This window comes from Geospiza fortis, unplaced genomic scaffold, assembly GCF_000277835.1.
Source record: "Geospiza fortis unplaced genomic scaffold, GeoFor_1.0 scaffold1303, whole genome shotgun sequence".
Taxonomy (NCBI): Eukaryota; Metazoa; Chordata; class Aves; order Passeriformes; family Thraupidae; genus Geospiza; species Geospiza fortis.
In genome coordinates this window covers 992365-1015310 of record NW_005054495.1, presented here as the reverse complement: position 1 = coordinate 1015310, position 22946 = coordinate 992365, and the positions used below count along the sequence as shown (strand labels likewise).

Sequence of the window (22946 nt, the reverse complement as noted above, 5' to 3'; positions counted from 1 at the left end):
AGCTCACAGGCTTTATCATCCTAGCTCCAAAGGTGATTAGGAACACACAGCATTTAAAGACAAGTTTTTGAGCTGAGTTTTGAGTTTACAGAAGGTTATCCTCAAATTTAGATATAGTTTTGTAGTGTGTGGGGTTTTTAATGTAATGCAGGGGTTATTGTTGAGCGCTAGGTTTAGTCTTGGATATCAGGAGATTGCTACAGGATTTCTTTGTGCATTTTGAAGTAACTGTTGTGAACTTTAGGCATTACTAAATCCTACATAGTTCAAGGACCCTGATGTGATGTGAGGGATTTTTGTCTGCATTGTCAATATGCTACTCTGAAATGTTAACACACTTAACAAATATATACAGAGTCGGAGTGTTATCAAATGATGTGAAATTCATATTCAGTACTTTACATGAAATGTGTGCTAATACATCAGTTATTGCATATGAGGTATTGACTTTATTTCAAAGAGGATGCAGCAACATGGCCATAATATATTTATAGTACATAAATCATGATACAATTTGTACAAATGTGCAGTCAAGCTCAGAGATAAACAGAGAGTTAGAAAATGGCAGACAGAAAAATTATTACAATGGAATTACTCTTTTCTACCTGTTTGTTGAAAGATGAGACCTTCCTGAAAATAATTACTTCATACCTTTTCAAAGGTTCTGAGCACTAAAGCACCTTTTCTTCTAATACTTTCCATATATTACTCTCACTATGAAGAATTTTGCAGAACATATTTTTTTAATTGAAATGTTTTTAGCTGCACCTTTCAGGTTTTGCATCTTCTTCTTTTTCTATTGAATTAGAAATCAAAATTTGCTTAAGTATTGGAGAAGTGGCACTTGCAGTTCCAAATACAGAAACTTTTGGGGTGGTGGGAGACAATTTGTAGGTTGTGTTACTGATCAGCAGAGCAAAGATTTCCATGGCTGAGAAATGAAGCCTGACTAGTGCAGATGAACTGGTAATCCATGGGGTACATGAAAAATAAAGTTTGAAATCTGAGTTAGTTACAAGTATGTAATAGCTGAGAAGAATATCACCAGTGAGAAAGTGTTAACTGAGTTCTCAAGTCCTTGTGGACAGATTTTTAAGAGAAGCCTTTTTGTTTCTTTCTAGGTAAAATGAAGCTGGTGGCAGAATTCTTTAAGGAGTTCAAATAAAAAGATAATTTGTTCATTACTGTAGTGAATTGTGGTATTCCTCCATCCTGTTATTTTTTTGTCATTTTGGGATTTTGGTGTTTTGTTTGGATTTGGATTTTTTTTCCTTAAGCACATTTTTTTGGGGAACAAACTGAGTATGGAAGAAAAGGAAGAGTGGCATTTTTTTCCTCATGGTATATCTCCTGATTTTTACAACCTTAATCACTTGGGGCATGTCTTGAACTTTTAACCTTCTTTCCCCAGCACTGATGCAGTGAATAATGGACTCTCCTGCCTGACACATAACTAGATTGCAGTTCAAAGTGGATGTCGCAAGCACTATTGCACCATCTGGAGCAAAAGCTTGACTATCATTTCGTGATAAGCCCATAAGATCATACGAATTTATAACTGACTTCATTTCTTCCATTTCACTAATCTAGGTTTCTTTAATTCAAAAATATGGTCTGTTTTTTTTCAAAAACCTTGCTTCCTATTGTGGTATTTTTTCACAACTCTGCAAAATTATCAGATCTTTTATGAAAGTCATGACATTTATAACCATTTTGATCCCTTTTTTTGTTACTAACAACTTTTAAATAGTTCCCCTAGGGCTAGGGAAATGCTGTTTGAGGTCTGGAGGCAAAATTGCCAATGTTCCCCTATTTCTGTTGTTACCTTTAATTGTTTCTTCACTTCAAGACCCAGTTAATTAAAAAAAGAAAGGAAAGGAAGTAATGATCTTACATACTCTATGCACATTTTTGAAGTGAGATGTGGTTGTAAACTGAAAAGCTTTTCAAAGTCTGACTTCTGAAGAACACATTATATTGCCAGTTCCATATAAGACACTCAGACATGTTTGAATGACATCCAGCTTATGCAATGAAATATACCTTATTTTGTAGGAAAAGAATCCATTGACTGGCATTAGTGCTTGGGGGTGTACTCATCCATGAAATACTATTTTTAAAAATTTTTTGTACCGAGAGAATCCCATTAGAAGCTTGTTGTGTGGCTTGTCTCAAAGCAGAAGATTTTGAGTGAGCCTGTGCACCTTTGACTTCCATTGAAAATCGATGACACTTGTAAATGCATAGCATTTCTGACAGAAAGGCTGGAAATTAAAGAGTTCCATGACCATGAGGTCAGTCTGCTGGGTTTGTAGTGTTTTGGAAGAGATGTGACTTTTGGAGCAATAACCAGGCATGGTGCATTTGCACAGAAGGGATTAGTTCAAATTTCAAATATCTCTGTTTTCTAAAATTAAGCAGTGGCTGATATAAATATAGAGATAGTGAATGTTTCTAATATACAACCTGCATTCATTATCTTCAGACATTGATAAAAATGCTTCAAAATTCAAACACATACGGACCAATATAGAAATATTCTACTTCTGATTGTCGCTTGGTTTTGGAAAATATTTTTGGTTCAATTGAACAATTGAAAACTTTATTAAATAAATAGGGTAATTAACATGATGACTTTTAGAAAAAAATGCTGTTTAATATTAACACAGCATTTCAGATTCCTAGAGCACAAGGGTACGGCTTTCAAATGGATTTTCACAAAATTTGATCTTTCTTTCCTGAAGCTATCCTATGATGTAAATTACAGACTCACAATAATTTCGGTTGGAAGAGTTCTTTTGATATCATCTACTCCATCTCACCTGCTCAGGCAGGGTCCACTCAAGCAGGTTGCCCAGGACCATGTGCACTCAGGTTTGGGATGTCTCCAGAGGGAGATTCCATAACCTCTCTGGGCCACCTGCTCCAGTGTTTGACTGCACTCAGGGCAAAAATTATATTGTTGTCTTACACTGAATGGGCTATTTTTTAATTTGTGCCTCTTCTTTTGCCAGTGGGATCTGCTGAGAAGAGTTCTCCTCTTCATTCCCTCCCATCAAGTATTTATACACATCGATGAGAGCCCCCTGAGCCTTCTCTTTCCCTGACTGAAGAGTTCCAGCTGTCTCAGCTTCTTCCATTATGAAAGACTCTGCAGCCCTTTAATCCTCCTTGTGCTCTGCACAGGACTCACTCCAGTAAGTCCTTCTCTTTCTTACATTAATTGCACTGATGGAATTGCACAACCCTGTTTGGTTGTGGTGTATTGATATGGTGTATTTCATTATGTTAGTGTAAGAAAAGTTATGGCTCAATGGAGCGTAACTGGAATTGTGCTGAAGAATAGAATTCAGTGTCAGGTTTCTACCAGGATGTATTATTTATTAGAAAATATGCTCGTTATCCACTCAAAACATTGTCTACTTGCTGTCTCTTACAGTGATAGGAATGTACCTTTAACTTCATTCTCATCTCAGTTTCTTACAAATAGCTGATGTAACAACATGAGGGGAGGAGTGAGAAAAAGAGGTTTTTGACAGAAGACTCTGGAGAACAGGAAGAAGATAGTAAATTTGCATTTGTGTGTTTTGTGAAATGTACCTAAAGCAATGAGAAGGACTGTGTAAAACTCATCAGGCTTCAACAAGAAAACAATCACTACACCTTATGCGCCCAAACAGCCATCATAAAATTCATCACATTCCTCAGCAACGAAAGAGAATGTATTTTTTGGCAATTGCTGATGCTTAGTGGTTAAGCCAAGCAAGACTAGTACCAATTGTACATAGTTGTCTTTGTCAGAGTGTAAAACCTTCAGGTTTTTTGACTGTGCCAGTTTAATAATTCTCAGTTACCTGCTCCATGGGGAGAGAAGCAGTCCATCACACACAGACTAGAACATTCTGTGTATAAGTAGGTGACACAATGAAATTATTTTAAGAAGTGCTCACTATTGCTCTATTGTAAAAGTTAAATGGTATCCTGGCACTTACTAGCTGAAATCCACAAAGGGCTGTTGGCTCATCTACTCCTCACCTCCTGTGTATATCAAGAATATGATCTACAAGTTGAAAGGCTTTTAGGCTTAAATCTGAGCTGGATTACTGCCTGCTTGCAGCAAAACATCTTAATAAACAGCATGGCTCTCAATTTTGTTTTAATTCTACCTACATTCGGTGAGGATAAGAATCAAGAAAAAGAGCACAGGAACATCTTAAATCCCCTAGCTCCTTGTCAGGAGATAGCAGAGCTTTTCTTTTTTGTTTCCTGCTTCTAAAGGGTCATTTTTTCAGGACTGTCATGAAGTGTTTGTGAAGCTCCTGCACCAGTCTGCCCTGTAATGGGAGTTCATTCAAAGGCCAAGTTGTTTCAGGACAAGCATCAGTAGCAATTACCACTTCCAGCTTTTCTCCAGAAGTGTGAGTTTTTGTCAAGGGCTCCAGAGTCAGACTGCTAGCCTAAGCTTCAGACACAAAGAGAGATCACTTACTCTCAATTTTCTGTATGGCAGTTCTTCATGTTGACGTTTTAGGCAGAATTTCAACTTTAATTTTGACAAACAAGTTATGGCACTATTTTAAAAAATTGCGCCTCCTGCAATGATCAAGTTTTCAAACTATGCTCATGAAAAGAATAAGAGGAAATTATATTTAATGTCAGAAAACAGAATATAAACAGAGTCCTTTTACTTCACTGCTGCAGAACTTATCATCCAGCAAAAGCCTCTAAGTAATTCAGAATAAGTTATAAAATGGACTTCAAAAATCAGTGCTTGGTTTAGTTGATACCCACACTATGATTAATTTAAGTTTTTGAGGAGCAAGTCCTACTGCACATAGCTTTATATAGCGAAACATAACCATGAAATTAACTCTAAAATAGTGTTCAGTTTCTGAAGCATCGAATGTATAAACAAGTTGTACATCTGGCTCTCTACATAGTTAAACTAGTGTAAGTTTGGTTGAATAATATTGCTAGACTGGGGCCTGTATCTCTCCAGATATCAGTCACTGATTTGGGTGCTGGAATCCCATGATGCTGCAAAAATCAACTGTCATATGGTTGCCTATGTTGGAGTTCCTCTCCAAAGAATAAGGAATTTCCCTGTGTTGGTTCCTCAGTAACTCAGCATATGAATAGCCTGTAATGATCCAGCTGCTGATTCAACTCTCTGCTCTTTTCACAGAACTCTAAGAAGCTGTCAAAAGCTATTTATTCTTTATGAAATTCACAGTAAAAAGAATTGATGGCTATGGCTATGTGATGGTGTGTTATTGTTGACAGTGCATACACAGTATAGGAAAATGGGAAATGGAAAAGGATAAAGGATGAGGTTTTGTGCAGTTTTTCCAATTGTGCACTGAGTAAATTTTTGCATGTGTGGTTTTTTTCTTGCTTATTTGCCCTGTCAGTCAAATAAATGGAGATCTTGATGTCATACAAAATCTCTAGAGCCTGTATACTTTACTGATAAAAAGCATTATGTCTGTGGGTTTGCTCTCGAATTGTTCATCAGGGCGTAACATCACGTGGTTTTTGGCAGTGGCAGTGTGTGTTTCAGGTGAAGAAGTGAATTAAATAGTGGCCCAAACTATTTCTGGTATTTTAATTGTACTTATATTTGGAGTACAATATTTAAATGATCTTCTCTTGGTATGTCACTTTTCTATCAGCTGTCATTTCACCTCAGAAACTTTTGTATGAAGACAGTATTTCAAGATTAAATTTTAAGATTAAATTTTAAAATTAAAAAGAAATTGCATTAGTTTGGTCTCTAGAAATTGAATAGGAATTGGGGGAAATGCAAACCAGGCAGTTCTATAATATTGTCTTCCAAAGCTGAGGTAAATGTGAGAAATACTTGGTGTGTATGTTTACATTGTTTAAGTTGTTTTAAAAGTCATGAAAATATAAAGTATGCTCAAAATGTTGCTTATAAAGTAAAATCACCCAGGAGAGCTGGCCACTGCAAACTTGCTAAATATACACAGATAGGTACCTATAGAGGAGCTGCCTCTTCTCTGCCTCCTTGTTCTTGAACTTCACTAAGAGCTTTCAATTGCTCTGACATTTTCAGCAAAGGAAGTAATAGTTGTTGCTGAGCAGTATTCTACAGGCAATTATCTTATCTGATTGTTGGAGCAATCCCCACTAGAAAGCAACCAATGCGATCAAGTGAAATCATTACAGAAAGGCAGGAGAAGCAGAGGGAGGAACAAATGGAGGGAAAAGGGGCTCATCTCATTAACGGGTGCCTGTGCTGCAGGGTTCAGAGCAGCAGACAATGAAGTTAGCCTGTAAGACAAAGCTGTGCAGTTGCCTCCTGTAGCTGTTGACAGGTCTGAATCCTCTCTTCCAGAGCCTATTGTGGCTATAGTGCGAGGCACCTGCAGAAAATGTGCCAAAACTAGGCAGGGAGCAGTGGCTTTTCAATAAGCTGTCACCTCTCTCTCCCTTCACCCACCCCTCGAGTTCCCAGCGGGAGAGGAGCAGCCATACTGAAGAACCAGACTGGAAAATAGTCATGTGATGGGAAAAGGGGTCACTTATAGACTCTTTACAGTTACCAACTTTCTGAGCCTTGTATGATTCTGCTTTTTGGGCAATTCCCAAGGATTTTTTTTTCTGAAACTGTTTTCAAGCCAAAAACCTGCATCATGGGGATAGACAAGTCACCAGATGAGTATCATTAGCAAATAAATTTTTAAAATATCTATCTCATCTTATTTCTGCTCTAGAAAGAAAGACGTGGATTTTTTTTTTAATTCACTGATAAAAATTATTTCTGTGCTGCCAAAATTACCTGCTCGCTTGCTGTCAATAGCTGAATCAAGAGATCAAGCCAGGCTTCTTACATGGATTCCTAAACTTAGTATTGTGCTTTAAAAATGTATATCTAGAATTTCATGTTGTTTCAAAGGCTACACATGCTTGTCTACAAAGAGAATGCAAACACTTGTTTGTGTATAGATACACACACAAAGAGAGTAAGAATTTACATGGCATGATCTGTAGATCTCAGAGCATTTATGAAAGAGAAACAAGTGATACACAATGCAACTGCTTGCTATCCACTGAGCCATACCCAGCCCATCCTCCTGCAGTGACCAGTGGCTCCTGGCCAATTCCCTCCACTTCTGTGGTGTGCAATATCCCATTGGCAAGTTGGGGTCATATCCTGGCCCTGCTTCCTCACAACTGCTTGATCACCTCCTCACTGGCAGAGCATGGGAAACTGAAAGTCCTTGACTTAGAGTAAACACTACTTAGCAACAGCTAAACACATCAGTGCATTATCAGCATGATTCTCTTGCTAAATCCAAAACACAGCACTGTGCCAGCTACTAGGAAGAAAATTAGCTCTATCCCAGCCCAGACCAGGAGGAATGCATAGCCAAGTTTTGGGTTTGGGTTTTTTTTTCCCCTGATATGGCATGTACGTGACTTGGAAACAGTCAGGGACTGGAATCTCTGGGTAAGCCAATGTGTGATAAAATGATAATATTATTATTTCATTTTTTTAAATGTGGTTCTGAGAAAATGGATAAACTTCCATGGACTTCAGAGCAAGATTGATGAGTTGGGTTTTGAACCAATATCTTCATTACCTGAGTCCCAAATTGTGGGAGGTCTATTTTAATTTCTTAATACATTTGTATTTTTTTAGAAAGCATAAGTGATAGGTCATGTAGCTAGAGTGTAATGGAATGTATGTAGAATGTAATGGAACGAAAAAAACTTTTCATTGGTGGAAAAAATTGTTGCTGGTAAGATATGGCTGTTATAGACTGAGGGAAGAAATTCCAAAATCTGGGGTAATATGGGCTTTATCTGCCCTAAGGAATCAGCCCTAGAACTGAATTTTGTAGCTTCCATTGGAGGAAGAAGGAGATAATGGGTTCAAAGAAAATAAAAGTTATTTGTTCCTAGGAAGCAGACATAAAATATCACAGGGCAGTACACGTTTCTAAGTCCTGTCCTATTCTTTATTAGGTAGTATATTTGTAATAATTTAATTTTCATGTGTCTCTTATTTCCAAAATCTGTCCCTGGATTTTGGGCAGGTATTGATAAATTATGGAAACTCTTTAGTTAAATAACCTGCAGAAAAGAATGGAGTACTAATAAAGTGCCTCAAGGCTGCATACTCTTCTGTATGAATAAATAACTTTTCACAGATAAACTGCTGCTAGTGGGGACTTAATTAAGGTAGGTTGCTAATATGCTTGAGTGGTATTTTTTGGTAATCTTCTGTCAAAGGTAATGTGCAATGAATAAAGGAATTACAAAGAAAGAGGAGGACAGTATATTCTTAGATGTTCATTCTTTTCTGCTGCTGTAGTATTTGATAGCTGTGGCAAAGGGTTGCAGGCTTACTGGATTAGGCACCTATTCTTGGATGTAACAGAAAAGAACAAGAGCACAATGAATACCCTTGGAACAATCAGATGAACATGTGATTTTGTATCTCTGTGCTCAGGTGTGGGTTATGCCTGCCTTCCCTTTCAGACATCCCCTTAGGCATGTTGCAGGTAGGATTGCATTTGGCTGTTTGTTCACTCCCCAACACGCTTCCCAAAAGGCAAGAGTTTGTGTCTGATTGTTTAAGACCTTGTTTCTGCTTTGAACATGTCTTGTTCCCTTTGAAAAACAGTCTCTACCTCCCCATCCCCCTTTAGAGAAAACAAGTGAACTATTCATGCAAAAAAGTGTGTGTGTGGTTGGGAGAGCGGGGGGGCGTGCAATGCCACCGACAAACCCTATTGAAATGCATTGGCTGTTCATTTACATTCACACTTTTTTTAATAAAAATGTTAACTAATGATGTTAAATGCTTTGCCAAAGGTCCTGGCGGGTCAGTTGCCCAAGTGCCATTTCTGCCTAATTAGGGCTCTTGTGGCAGCCCAGGGGCCTCCTGATGCAGTGGGTGACAAGCCGGGAGCTGACAGCTTCAATCGGCTCCTACAGGAAGGTTGGGCTGGTCATGTTTTCTAACTCAGCCAGGTGTTAGCTGAATGTAGGGGGGGTCTTGGCCAGACCTGAGCATTCGTTTGATCTTCCTTTCTTGCACTTGCTCTATTTTGTGCTCTTCCCTTTGCCTGTCCCATCTTGTGTCAAGGTCAAGAATGAGCTTGACTAAATCAGCAATTTCATTTATCTCTGGGAGATCATTAGCAGCCCTTCTCCCTCCCCTCCCCAAATAAACCTTAGGCACTGGTGCAGAAACAGCACAGGTTCCAGGAGCCAGGCACTGGGCAGTCCAGATATGGAAAAGAAAAGAAATAAATGTAGATCCTTGCATAAATAATATCCCTCCTACTTCTTTGTTGCAAACCTATTCCTTATTATTAATGTATATTAAATAAACACCTTGGGTAACGCTTAAAATATAAAATGCTTCTGCAGTCACAATAAAAAGCCTAGAACTTGTTTAAAATTTTATTTCATCACTACTGTAGAAAAACTAGTTTCTTAAAAAAAAGCAAGAAAAATAGAATACATAAAGTTTTCCTTTGACCTCACCTGTTTTTTAGTGGCACACTGACTGTCTTCATATGTGGCCACATGCTTTGGAACAGTTGGCCAGTTTTAGGAGTCTTGAAAATTGGGTCACAAGCATATTGGAGAATTGGCTTTTTAAAACATAAATTCTCACTTAGTTAGTTGATAACACTTTGACTTCAGCTGAGTTATTCTAGTTTATGTTAACTGAGAAAATAGCCCTTAAAACATAAACGCATTGCTGACCATTGTAAACGTAAGTCCAGATTTTCAAACTTGTTTACCCAGAAATGGCACAAAGCATTAGACTGATGAACGGTGAAATAATTTACTGGATTTCTTTAATGTAAGGTGAATATAATTTCCAGAAAGTATCTGGTTTATAGAACTTACAACCAAGACTTGTGACTCCTAAATTTAGGCTGATGAATTTAACCATTCCCCATTTACATAAAAGTCACTACGTGCAGGAATTGCTCTGGCCTCTATGGAATGAAACCACTGCTGCAGTAAAAGGCAGCAGTTGGAGAATTACAGACTACTGGTTAATAATGCTCAATAGTATTAAGGGCAGGAAACAATAAAGGAAATTATATCACTTGATAGTTGTAGCTATATTGCAATGATAGGATGTGTATGGTTTTTTTAAACAGGAAGACTAAAATAGGAAACAGTTGCATCCCTTCTTATTAATGATGTTAAACACTTCCTTGTTTTTTAAAATTTATTTCTTTTGTTTGTCCTTATCTCTGATCCAAGAGACAACTCAAAAAACATTCCACTCTGGAGACAAAAAATACTCCTCTGTTGCCTTCGGCGAAATTGAATAAGAAATTGAAGAAATTGACAAAAAGACATGCACTGGCTGGAAGAATTCTACTTTTGTGCAGAAATCTGCTGTGCTCAGAGCAATTGCTCTCACTGCCACAAGGTAGATGTGAGTGTTGTTCAGAGCTGGCACTTTAGACTGGAGCTGTGTGTTAGAGTAGTCATGACCTTGGGGATACAGTGTGTGCTAGCAGTCCTTCCTGCTCTCTCCCACTCAGAGGAAGGTAGTGCCAGTCACCTTCTTAATAGAGTCTCTTTAATTCTTTTGCAGTTTAGGGCAGGAACAAGCTGTGAGGCCTGACCAATGACCCATGAATCCAGTGAAGATTCACCCACTGACCTGCACTTAGGAGTGAATCAGGGCTTTAATGATTCTATATTTTTCCGCTCTTTTCATGTTTTCAATCTTTTATTTCTATTTTCATATCAGATCAGTAGAATCCATCTGTTAAAGCTAAATACAGTGACATGAGGTCTGAAAAGGTCAGGAACAGAACAGATTTCTTTCCTCCAGATGGAAGCTTTAAAACAACACGGAATAATTACATATAAATGCAAGAATGGTCAGGTAACTGATCGGATTTTATCTGCCTGATCCTTGCATGATGCGAATAGAAGATCGACCTGTCCCTGAACTCTCTTGGCAGCTCCTCGGAATGACTTAAACAAGATCAGCTAAAACGATTATACTGGATGGGTTTTAATGATTAGTCAAACCAATTTATCAGCTTGTTTCTCATTGGTACTTTCATTCCACCACGATACACTGGCTGACTTTACAGAGCGGCTGCATCTTGTTGACAAAACAGTTTGGAATGGTGGAGGTGCAGCTTTTGAGTTTAATTGATAAGTCACTTGAAAAAATACCAGTGCATGTGGCATGCATGTTGTGATAGAGCAGCAGTAGGCAGTCACTGAGTTAAGCTGATGAAATTCTTGCCTTCTCAAGAATGATTTTTTTGGCAATGCTAGGTTAAAATGCTAGAACACTAACACCAAATAGGGTGAAGCCTTTCAAGCACACAAAAACATCCACTGAATTAAAGACAGAGTTAAATAGGGAGAATCTTAAAAAAAAAAGAATCAGTCTAAATATTCAATCCTGATCTTGAGTATCTGGAAAGATGAAAATAAAAACCCCATAGTGCCTTATTGTGTTCATCTAAACTTTAGGGGGTCTGTTGAGGAAAGAGGATATTCCAGCTGAACATAATAGAGCAAATTCCAGAATGATTAGAGACTGTGATGTCTAATTAATTAGCTTTTGTGGGAGTTAATTAAGTGGTCAAGAGTAGTATATGAGGCAATAAAATCTGCTTCTAGCATTTAGCAGAGCCAATGGTTATTTTTAGGATAGTGATAGTGATGTAATTCTATTGTACTGCAAAACTTGCATAGAAACAAGTTCATTAATATGGCTTAAGATTTGTAGTATTTTTAATAATGAGAATAACAGTTAAGCCCATGGAAAAATCTCATAGTGAATACCAGTGCAAAATTACTATCTATAGACACGTTCTAAATTATTTTCACAGATATTGATCCCTGGCATGTAAAATTTCCATCAGTAAAATGAGCAGACAGAAAAAAATTGCTTCATAAGAACAAAGATGAGAATTTTCTGCTATTTTTAGTAGCTTCATGTTTTTTATATCTATCTATGTATAGATAGATGGAACCAGGCTTATCTCTAGGATCACTTCTGGGGTTTCTGAACCTAAAATTCTGGGGGTTTTATAGTGATTCTGTGATGTTTAACATTGTGAAGGCAGTAAGATTTGTGAACATAAAACAACACAGTACCTCCAGGACATCTCTAGGATTGCTAGGGATATCACTATGAAATCCTTGACATAATTTTTAAATTTCTTGCAAATATCCAGTAAGCTGAAAACAGTGGATATGACTGAAATATGACTGAAAGCTATTTAGGGTGTTCCTGAAAGCAATTTAAATGTCTCTGTTGACTACTCGGAGTTGATTAGTCATCTCAGTTTTTATTTTTGTGTAATATCATGAAAACTGCATAAATTACTGCAAGTGCTACCTTACCTGACATCATGACTGGGTACAGATAAACAGTTCTGGCATCCAAGTTTAGACTCCTGAAGAATAAATGGAAAGAAGAAGATTTTGTCTTAGGTGTTCTTCATCCTTAAACTTCTGGAGGACAGCCAGGTCAGATACCCAAGGCCCCCTGCTTTCCCCAGAAGGATTTCTTCATGCAGAACAGCAGATTTCAGCAGTGTTTAGAGTCTTCATGTAAAGTGTGATACCAATTCTTACCTTTTCCATACAAACATTTTCCCAAATTTGTATGGTTTTTCCATTTCTCTGTCCAATTCAGAAATCCCACAATGTTCCCTTTTCACTTATCTTTTTATTGAGACCTTCTGCAGCCTGTGGTAATAAATTTCTTTTTTTTTCTTATTTTTCTATTATTCACACCTAAAGACTCGTACTGTATCTCTAAACTGTTCTGATAGATTCCATAGAGAAGAAAATGGTTCAGGGGAAAAAATCTTTGAGTGCATTTTTTGAAAAATATTGGTACTAAAGCTACCTTAAAACTCCCTGCAGGTTTAATGAGAGTGCCTTGTTAAATTTTCTGGGTATAGAAGAGTAATTTGCTAAACAAAATCTCTGCAATCATACCTTAGTTGCTTGTCTTTTTTGTCTTTTAAACTTCAGAATAAATGAAAAATCGATCTGTATGGTCACCAAAACATTAAATTGTCTTATCTGTCACTTGTTCAACATCAGCTTCTTAAAAGGGAAAACAACAATCACAATCAGTAGTTTCTCAGTGCCTAGAAGAAAATAGAAGCTATAAATGGACAGATGAATTATGTGCTTCCAGCTGGTTTTCAAGGGAAGCATTTACTGAGGGAGAAAATTGTTTTAATCTTATAACAACTAAGGAGTGTAGAGTTTGTAAAAACATGGAACACCTACACATAAAGTTAATTTTTGTTGCATAGGAACAAATACAAAGTAGCTTTCAACAGAAATGGTTGGGGAAACAAGCTCTTTCATTGTTTGGTGTGCTATTTTATATCTTTAACAAATCTCTGTGAAGCACTCAGGGAAACCTAAACACAGGGGGTTAGTTGAGTGTTCAGCCTTTACAGTATCTAAAAAAAAGAAAGCACGAATCTTCTTTTAACTGGAACTAAATATAGTCATGGGGTGTGTATCTTTTCTTTCTTTATTTTCAAATAGTGGAGGAAATGAATAGGAGGAAGTAGAATCAATCCCAAACACAGAGCAGCTTCTGCATTCTTTTCATTTCCTTGTCCTGTGTTTAAGTCTAGATTTTGCTAAGGATCTGCTGAAGCAAAATACAGAGTTGCAAACCTGCCAGTAAGAAACATTATTCTCATCTTTCTTTGATTAGTTAATCCAGTCCATTAGAACTCTCTTTCCTCCCTTGTTTTATCTTGTCCATCTGTTTTACGTTCAATAGAAAAAAAAAAAAAAAAAAAATGGGGAGGGAAAAATTAGAAAGCTTTCAGGAATCAAATTGTTTATTCTCTCTTCAGGAAAAGAAGTAAATAAAGTACATCCAGAGCAATGTGAATTATCAATTAATAAAGATGGAAATGTAATATCTGAATCTTATGTAATAATGAGAAGGTAGCAAGAGTCATCCTTAAAATTAAACCTTTTTTTGACTGAAATCTAGAAGCCAGGTAAGGCTAAATAGAGATGCCCCTTTTATCACCATTGTAATGTACTGCACAGTGTAATAATGAGATTTTTTAAAAGCTGCCCTTTGTGCAGCTGTGGAAGAACTGATTAGCTCTCTAGGAATACTGGGGGGAGAAGGGAGGAAGGGGAGAGAAGATTGCAGAGGATTGGGAAGTGAGGCTGTTCCCTTGGGCTTAGTTCCAACATGTGCACTGCAGGGAACCAAAGCAACCAGGTATTTAAAACTTTGACTTTTGCACAAGGTGGCTCATCTGCCAAACCTACCCATTGACATTTCCCTTTCTGAGTGGAGGCATGAGGGTGCATTACTCAAAGCTGAATAATGCCCAGGAAATGTAGATCCCATTCTTTCTTCCACTGGTGTTAAAGTAGATGTGTAAGATCACCTATTGTTAGAACTGTGAGCAAAATTAAAAAAGAAGAAATGAACTGGTGGGAATGTTTTTAGAAGAGGTGCTTGGCTCTGGAGAATTTAAGGTTTCTTGAGATCTTCTTGCATGCAGGTTACAACTTTAGCCACATAAAAAATGCCTGGCAAGTTCCCATCTGCTTCTGCTTTATTTTACTGAAGCCCCACTGTGGGAGTTGCCTCAGACTCCACCCATACAACAACTTTGAAGACAGAACTAAGTTTCTTCAGGGTTAGTGAAATGACAACAGCAAACTCACTTGTTGCTAGGTGGTGGTAGCACATGGAAAGACAGCAAGTGGAATATAATGGGTGAAATATAGCAAATACAGGTATGGGAACAAGAAGGTTCAAGTTCTTGGAACCTGACAACTGAGGATTTAGATCTTGTGTGGAATTCTGATTGCTGGTTTTCCTCCTGAGTATCTGGATTTATTTGACCATAGGAAAAAGGAGGGTGAACAATATCTGCAAGGGCTAATATTTATTTCACTTTGATCAGATATAGCAGTCAACAGTGGAGGAAATTGCTTAGAGAAAGCAGATACACATTAAGTTCTGCAGAATACTATTGTGGGCAGACTGCTATTGAAGGTTAAGCATAATTAATGACTCCTCTGAATATGGTTTCCTTACACACTGAGGGGGGTTATTAGTACACCTGTCTTTGAAACATACTCTAAATTCTTGAAGTATTTCTTACTCTTTATATCTTTTTATGTTGCTTTGCCACTGCTTATTACCTTATAAGATGGATAGCAAACTTACACATTCCATTTAAATTTTTTTTACTGTGAATTACTATTTTTAACTTTTAAAAAGGCTGTCTGACTGGGATTTTCATACAAAATAACATTATTGTTTTAATTGGATTGGATTATTTGGATAAGGTGGCCTGTTTATTGTTTTTTATGGGGTTTTTTTATGTTTGCACCTCTAGATGAAATGAAATTTTAAAATGCACTAAGATTTTCCAGCCTCCCAGATGTTTAGGGCTCAGGACATAAAAATAAATGCAATTGCACATTTCTAATTGAGATTCAGGAAATATAATAGAAATTATAAATCTTTAAGATCACATCCTTACATGTGAGGACTGTGGGTTTTTGTACAATGAAAGATTTAATGCCTTAAAGAACAGATATCTATATTCTAACATATATGATACCCTAAACAAAATGTGGTTGTCAGTGGAGACTGTGCCACAGGAAGTTCTTCTGACAAATAAAACATAAGATTCTAATTACAGTAAAGCACGGCTTATCTAATTTTTTCCTCAGTCTTATTTTACTGGATTTCAGGGCTACATTTGTGAGGAAAATTGTTAAATTCTGCTAATTTATTATGCCTCTGTTTAGGCAGTGCTATTCCTGTTTTTATGGAAATACCACAGAGGGTCATGTGCAGCAGTGAAAACTTGCTGCATCCATCACTGTGGAATAAATGGTACACAAGACCAAATGGAAGTTTTCTGCATAAAGATATTTCCCAGTTCTTGTTCTTCCTTAGCATAGTACTGAAGGTGATGAAAGATCAGGCCAGAAAAAGAAATGTTAGGAATAAATAAATAATTGTTAAAATGCCAGTCAATGAAATAGAGTGGGAAGGTTTATGGTGAGGAGCAGAATTAAACATGTGGAAGAATCTAGAAAATCAAAATTTGTAAATAACTACAGCCTTGAGGCTTTTAATATGTCAGTCACTGGCCTCCTCTACTGAGGGCAGCTAAAATGTTAACAGTTCTTTTTTTGGGTGGATGACATTTAAAATCTCAGGAATGAAAAACTTGCCTTTTTCATTTTAAGTAACTGTATACAAACATGTATTTATGAAATGTAATTTTTGATTGCCACCAAGAGAGACTCAGAAATAAGCATAAATCAGTCCACAGCTGTTACCTTCACCATAAGTACTACTTTGTTGCCTTTTTATTCTGTAAATAAAAAATAAAATAAAAAAATCAGAATTCATGTTGTTGTTTCTGCGACTCCAATAGCTGATCAGTAATAGCACAAGGGTAAAGGTAAGGTCAACAAAAGGTTTCTTGTGGAAATACCAGCCAGATCTCTGAGGTCTCCTCGTGTCCCTTGCAGAAATTTCATGGGAAAGCTAAGCCTATGAAACAAACCTTTTAAGGCTCTGGTCCTTCAGACATGAGATTCCATGTGCTGGGGCACAGATTCCAGTGCAAGGTTAGGTGATAAGCATCTCTGCAGTCATTACAGAGCCAAATCCTGCAGCACACAGCCCTGAGAGGGGAGCATGCCTTCTAGCAGGGCTCCTGTCAGCACTGGGTCCTGCTAAAGAGCACATTCCCCAGCTGCAGAGCCAGGACTGTGACCTCTCTCCTGCTCCTTGACCCTCAGAGCAGTGCAGCTGGTCAGATAATCACCCAGCACACTGAGCACCTGCATCTGTGTGGGACCCAAAAGTGGGAGCGAAGCCGCGCTCCGGCCGTGAGGAAATGTGCGGTGCTGGTGGTGACAGAGGTGGCACAAAAGAGTCAGTCAGTGCATGAGACCTGACAGGTCTGCCTTAGAGAACAGCTGGGGATTCACCAGATCCCACAGCATGGGAAGGGGAAGTGCTCTGTGTGCTGCCAATTCCCCCTCCTGGCAGAGCACTCCTTAGAAGTGAGTTTCTATCTAGCATGCCTATCTAATGAGATTTGCACCACGGACACCACAGCTGAGGCTGTCTTGTGGATAGTGTGGAAAGCAGTTTAGCCTAAGAGAACATGATTTTTAGCCTCTTCTCCATTTATTTCATAGAGAGCTCTTGTTAAGCCTTCAGGTTTTGAGTCAATGTTATCAAAGCTACATGTTTTGACAGGTTCTCTCCTGTGTGTGTGTGTGTATATGGAAAGGTTCTTCATGCACGTCCCAAGTTGAGAGATATAATTTGAACAGAGAAAATTATGGTTCATAAAGTGCTCTTGTTATGTGACATGGCTATGCTTAGTCCACTGCAGGACAGCCTCCAGAGAGAAATGCATATTTCCATACAAATTACAGTATACTGCAGCCAAGAGATCAATTAGAATGTCTGCGACCAAGAACTCTCAAGTGTCTCCATTCACTCTGCCATTCAAAGGAGACAGAAATGCACTCAATTGGTGTAAAGAATTTGAACTCTTTCAGGGAATGTGCAGAGACTGCCACAAAGTGGCATTCTCCACGGGGTGGGACTTGCAGATTCTGTGAGATCCAGCAGGGAATTTTAAGGGTTCTGTAACCTAACATTTTGTGTCCTGTTGAGAGAAAAATTGCAGGACCCGCTGAATATTGTGGAAAGAATGAGGATTTTTCATTGGTCAGATATCAGGGACTATGCCAGCTCTCTGATGTCTTACAGTGGTCAGCTTGACCATCTTAAATCCACATTATATTTGAAAGGATCTCAGAGCATTTTGCAAACTGTCCTGCAGACACAGCACCAGCATGTGAGGTTTTGAAATGCAGGTCTTGTGGAATGAAACATCACAGAAATAAAAGATTGTAACTGCTTAACTGTGTATCATAACAGTTCACAGGTCAAGACAGGAAATTCAGGTTTAAAGGACCTTGAAAAACTAAAAGTGCATATTTCCCGGGCAACAGAGTATGACATTATCTAGTCTTTTGATAAGTGCCTCAAGATATTAATTTTTTCAAAAGTTATCAAAAACTGTGTTTAGCAATTCAAAGTACCCACCTTTCATCAAGATGAACTAAGATCCCTCCCTCTCACTAGAACTGTAAAGTTCAATTCTTACTCAAGTCTATGGAAAAGCTGCCCTTGACTTCAGTAATACAACAACAGAATGCATTAGAAGACATGAAAGCTATCCTAGTTTTCATTTAATAAAAATCCTTACCAAATCAAATAAATGAAAAGCAATAGAATTTAAATGTTAAAAATGCCTGTAATTGTTATTTCTGCATAAAATGGTTATATGGACATTGATAATATTAAAAATACTTCACACTTTAAAAAATACAACGTTCATCTACATTATAATTTTCTTTGCATATACCATTCCTTTACATTTTCTTTTACTTTCATCACGGAATGGTTTGAAATATATTTGCTGTTTTAAGGAAAAAGGCTTCTGCCAGCTGTTAGTGAAGCTTTTTTAACAAGTCTAGCTTCTCCTATTTAAATATATTGTTGTACTGTAGGAAAGATGTTAAACTTAAAAGAGAACTTTTATTCAAAGGCAGGATTTGTTTCCTTAATGATTGTTAAGGGTTTCCAAAGGCATAGGATTGATAAAGTAAATCTCATAAATTGTTGGGGAGGGCAGAGTGTGCAGGTATTTCCTTTGGAATTCAGAGATCCAAATCCTCTGATAAGCTTTTTGTGTTGGTTCCTGTTGCAAAATTTCATAATATTTTACAGAAAATATTCTGAGTTGGAAGTAACCCAAGGATCATCAAGTAAAACAAGGATCATCAAGTCCAACTCTAAAGTGAATGGGCCCTACAGGGATTGAACCACAACTTTGGTGTTACCAGTACCATGCTCTGACCACCTGAGCTCATCTTTGAGATGTCCCTTCTGTTTACAAATGAGATCTTTTTAATGACTGTACGACCTGCTAAGTGTCCAATTTTGAACAGTCTTTCTCAAAAAGGGATATGACAGCTCTTTTCTGGTGGAAAAAGAGCTTAGGTTCAATATTAAATATGTGTTTTCTGCAAGTTCAGCCTAAAATTCTGAGAAGCCATTGGTGTTTAGCAGCTCAGACAACTGACCAGGTTTAAAACATTCACCTTTCACTGCAGACCTCCCACGCTACAAAGCTTCTTCAAATCTAGGGGTCGTTGTGTGATGATTGGCTTGGAGAAATCCAAGGAAGAGCAAGGGCAAGGCTGGGAGCGCAGGGATGCGGGAGGGCAGCATCCCCCAGAGGCGGGCACAGAGAGTACTCTGCCCGGGGGGGAAATTCACTGTCCCGGCTTCCCGCACTCACCTGCCTCCCCTTACACCCAGGAGCTGCTCCCCATGCTGGTTTTGGGCTCTTTGCCCCGGATTGTGCCCGGGCTCCAGGGACACGGTCACTTTCCGAAGCCACAGCACGCCCTCCTCTGGATCGCCGTGTCCAGCGGCACGTCCTGCGCACTCGGGGAGCGAACAGAGCCATCCATGGGAGCAGCACAGGGAAGGGAGATTCCCTGCTGGAGCCCGGGATACTGAGAGCTTTGGGCTTTCTGTGCGGAAAGGCACAGACCCTCAAGGGAACACTGCATTTGACCTGAGGCCGTGGAGAAGGCTTCCGAAATGGAATGGATAGCGCTGGGATTATGGGTGTGTAGTTTGGAAAGAAACGAGACAAGAAACTGACAAGAGTCTATGAAAGACTGCTTCATAAACTCTGTTTTCTGGAACATAATGGAAAATAATGTTCTACAATGTATGGCATAACATACCCGTGGGATATTCCAGTGTATCTGTCCTCCTGCTAAACTATAAAAAAAGGAAACTGAATATATAAAGGTGATGTAAATGTGTATGCTTATATACACATAAATGTATGCACATAAATGAGTTTTAAATTTTTGAATATAGAAGTGCCAGAAGGAAAGCAAATTTGACTTTTTATTAACTTCAGCTCAGAAAAATATCCAGGATGTCATGTACTCATGGTAGGGACTGAGTCAGGAAGACCTTTTTCCATGGACATGCAATAACAAATACCTGCTTTGAGCTCTGAATGTTATCTTCTCCAAGCAAGTTGTTTATTTGATAGTAACAACTGAGTGTCCCTTGGAGGTGCTGCTGCAATCCTTGTGAGTAAAAATAAAGCCAGCCTTTTAGAGTGAGCTGTTGCAGTAACAGCTATGAGTGACTACTGCTGACAGCCCTCCCTCTCAAAGTCAAATTCCTAAAAAACACCAGAATATCATCAGTGTTCCTCAGAGCTCAATTTTAGAGCCATTTCTGTTCAATGGTCTGGATGTAGGAGTGGAATGCACCACGAGAAGATTTGTTGATACCAAACTGGGAGATACTATTGAGTCTCTTGAGGGACAAGACATCCTGCAGAGGGATCTTGATAGATTGGAGCACTGGGCAATAATTAATGGGATGAAATTTGACAATCCCAGGACTCCCAGGATGGAGCAAAACCAGGCACGAATATAAACTGGGAGAGGAGTGGCAAGTTATAATTAGAAAACTTATCCAAACTGATTGAGGGAATGACTAGAAAGTTCATTCTCAGTTTAGAGGAGCAACTGAACAGATCAGTAAAGTTATGTGCATGAAGACAAAAATATAAAAAATAATGTAATTATTTAAATAACCCACTAATTTTGGATCAGTTAAAGGAAATGGAAGGATGGCAGTGGTCTGCATTAGAGATAGCCCACTATTAAAGTAAAGCAAACAAAATACAGTTCATTTTGAATAATGATACTGAATATTTTTGACTCTTCTAGCCTGAAGATGGAACCACATTAAAAACTTTCATTTAAAAAAATCTTTCAATAAATACCCTGAAAGTAGTAAGTTGGTATATTATTAACATAATAGAAGTTAAAACTAGGAAAGCTCTGCTGAAAACATCCCAATGTTCCACCAGTTGCCGGTGGCAGCCTGAACCACACGATGGCAGTGTGCTGTTGGCTAAAGACAAGGACTGCTAAACTGGGCTGAGCACCAACTCTGCTGAATGTACTTCTACCTAGGGTTACTGAAACTTTTGTCTTTTAGGCTTATCGAATCCTCATTTTAGCCCCAGGAGGATTTTTCCAGGGATCTGGTTAAAAATAACCACAAAGAATCTCTGAAAAAGAAGCAGAAGCTTCTTTCCAATAAACCCTGTAACTTCAAGAAGTGGCAGCTTCTTCTCAGTTCCAGACTCTGTGACCTTGTGAACACTGGATCATCTTTGGATGCTAAATATAACTCCATGTTTCCGCTCCTGCTGGGGCCAATATTGAAACTGCTGTAACATTTAGTGAGAATTAGATTAGCCTTATAATTAGGAACAGCCAAGAAAGATCACCATTTTAATGTGTTTTGTAAGAAGCACCAGAGAATGGCTTTTGAAGAGCCATTTGCAAAAGTCTGGGTCAATGTGTGTGACTCCCTTCAAAAGCTGGGCACTCTGGTTTCAGAGGCCAGTGCCTCTCCTGAGGTGGGGAAAGAGGCAGCAATTAACTTACTGATGGGGAGAAATGGAGTGTCTGAGTGCTTGAAGTCTGATCTTTTCTTGGTGTCAATTAGTGGCAACTGCTAAACTGAGTGTTTCTTGGAAGCTGAGATTTTGTACATGACCTTTTGCCTTGGTGATTAACTGCCAAGTCAAATATTCTCTGCAATGGGCTTAGCTGTTCAAAGCACAGAAAAAGGAGAGTGGGGAGAATGACACTGCAGGATTGCTCTGTCCCATTTATTTATTTGGCCTAAAATACTGTTATCCATAATCCTCAGCATAGTTTTAAAACAATTGCAAAATACAGTATGCAAAAAGCGTGGCAGGGTTTTCAGTGGGGAACAGCCCATCCCTCCCTCCTCTCACATTTGTTGAAATTTAACTTTCTTCCAATGTGTAATGAAGGAGTGTCACAGTGTGGTTTGATAGTTGAGTTCTGCTAGATTAGAGGCAAAACAAACTCCAGAATTAAGACTCCTTCCCTTCCCCTAGACAGTTCTGAATGGTGAAGTGTTGTAGCTTAAGACCTGATGAATCTTTGCTGCTACCCAGATTGCTGAGAGGGACTGTTTCTGAGGAAACCAAACTGGTCATTTGGGCTATTTTCAAAGATGGGCAAAATGCTTCAGCTTTAAACTCTGCTGGGTTGTGTAGCCCAGCTTTTTTAAGAGCTGTAGAAGAATCCCAGCTCTGTGGGTTTACAGGCAACTATGCAAACACAGCCATTAAGAAGAACTTGCGCAGGTGCAGCCAGTATGTGCAGCACCTTACAGAGAGCACGAGGGCTGATTTCCAGCCAGTGGGATTCCAGCTGTGCAGCAGAGCAGTCACAAAGTCCAGGAGCTGCTTGGGCCATGCCTTTCTTGAGAGTGCCTTGGGGACAGGCTGCAGCCTGGGTGGGCAGTTGACAACAGCCACCCACTTCTATCTTCAAACTATTTCCTAGGTGACATCATCTGTTCATAATATCAGATTTAAAGTTTTTAAATACTTTCTGGTATTCAGTATAAACAACTTTCATCCTTTTATCCCATTAAAGGTTTTTTAACAGTAAAAAATTACCTCCCATTACTGTGAGTCTGACCCCATATTCCTCGGATTTGTGTTGAAGGTTGGGTAACACTGGTTACACCCATGTTAGTGAGCTGCTGCCTTCTGAAGGTAATTAAATATGTACTACCCAAGCACCTTCATAATTTTCACTCTTCTCTGAATCCCTTCCAATTTCCCATTAGGCTTTGTTACAGTCATAAAGATTAGCAACAGAGATTTAATCCTGTTTCTCAGTTTTCAAGTCATCTTAATGTAGCTCAAGACATAACATAGTTATCACAAAGAGAACAGCAGGTTCAGAAG

General features: G+C 38.5%; 1 protein-coding gene across 1 annotated transcript in view; it reads right to left on the bottom strand.

Moving 5' to 3' along the window:
* Positions 1-22946, bottom strand: part of ENO4 (enolase 4) — a 58430-nt gene that overhangs the window by 22080 nt on the left and 13404 nt on the right. Inside the window, 1 exon segment of the mRNA XM_014310191.2 lies at positions 19404-19552. Within this exon segment, the coding sequence (XP_014165666.2) occupies positions 19404-19552 (149 nt within the window).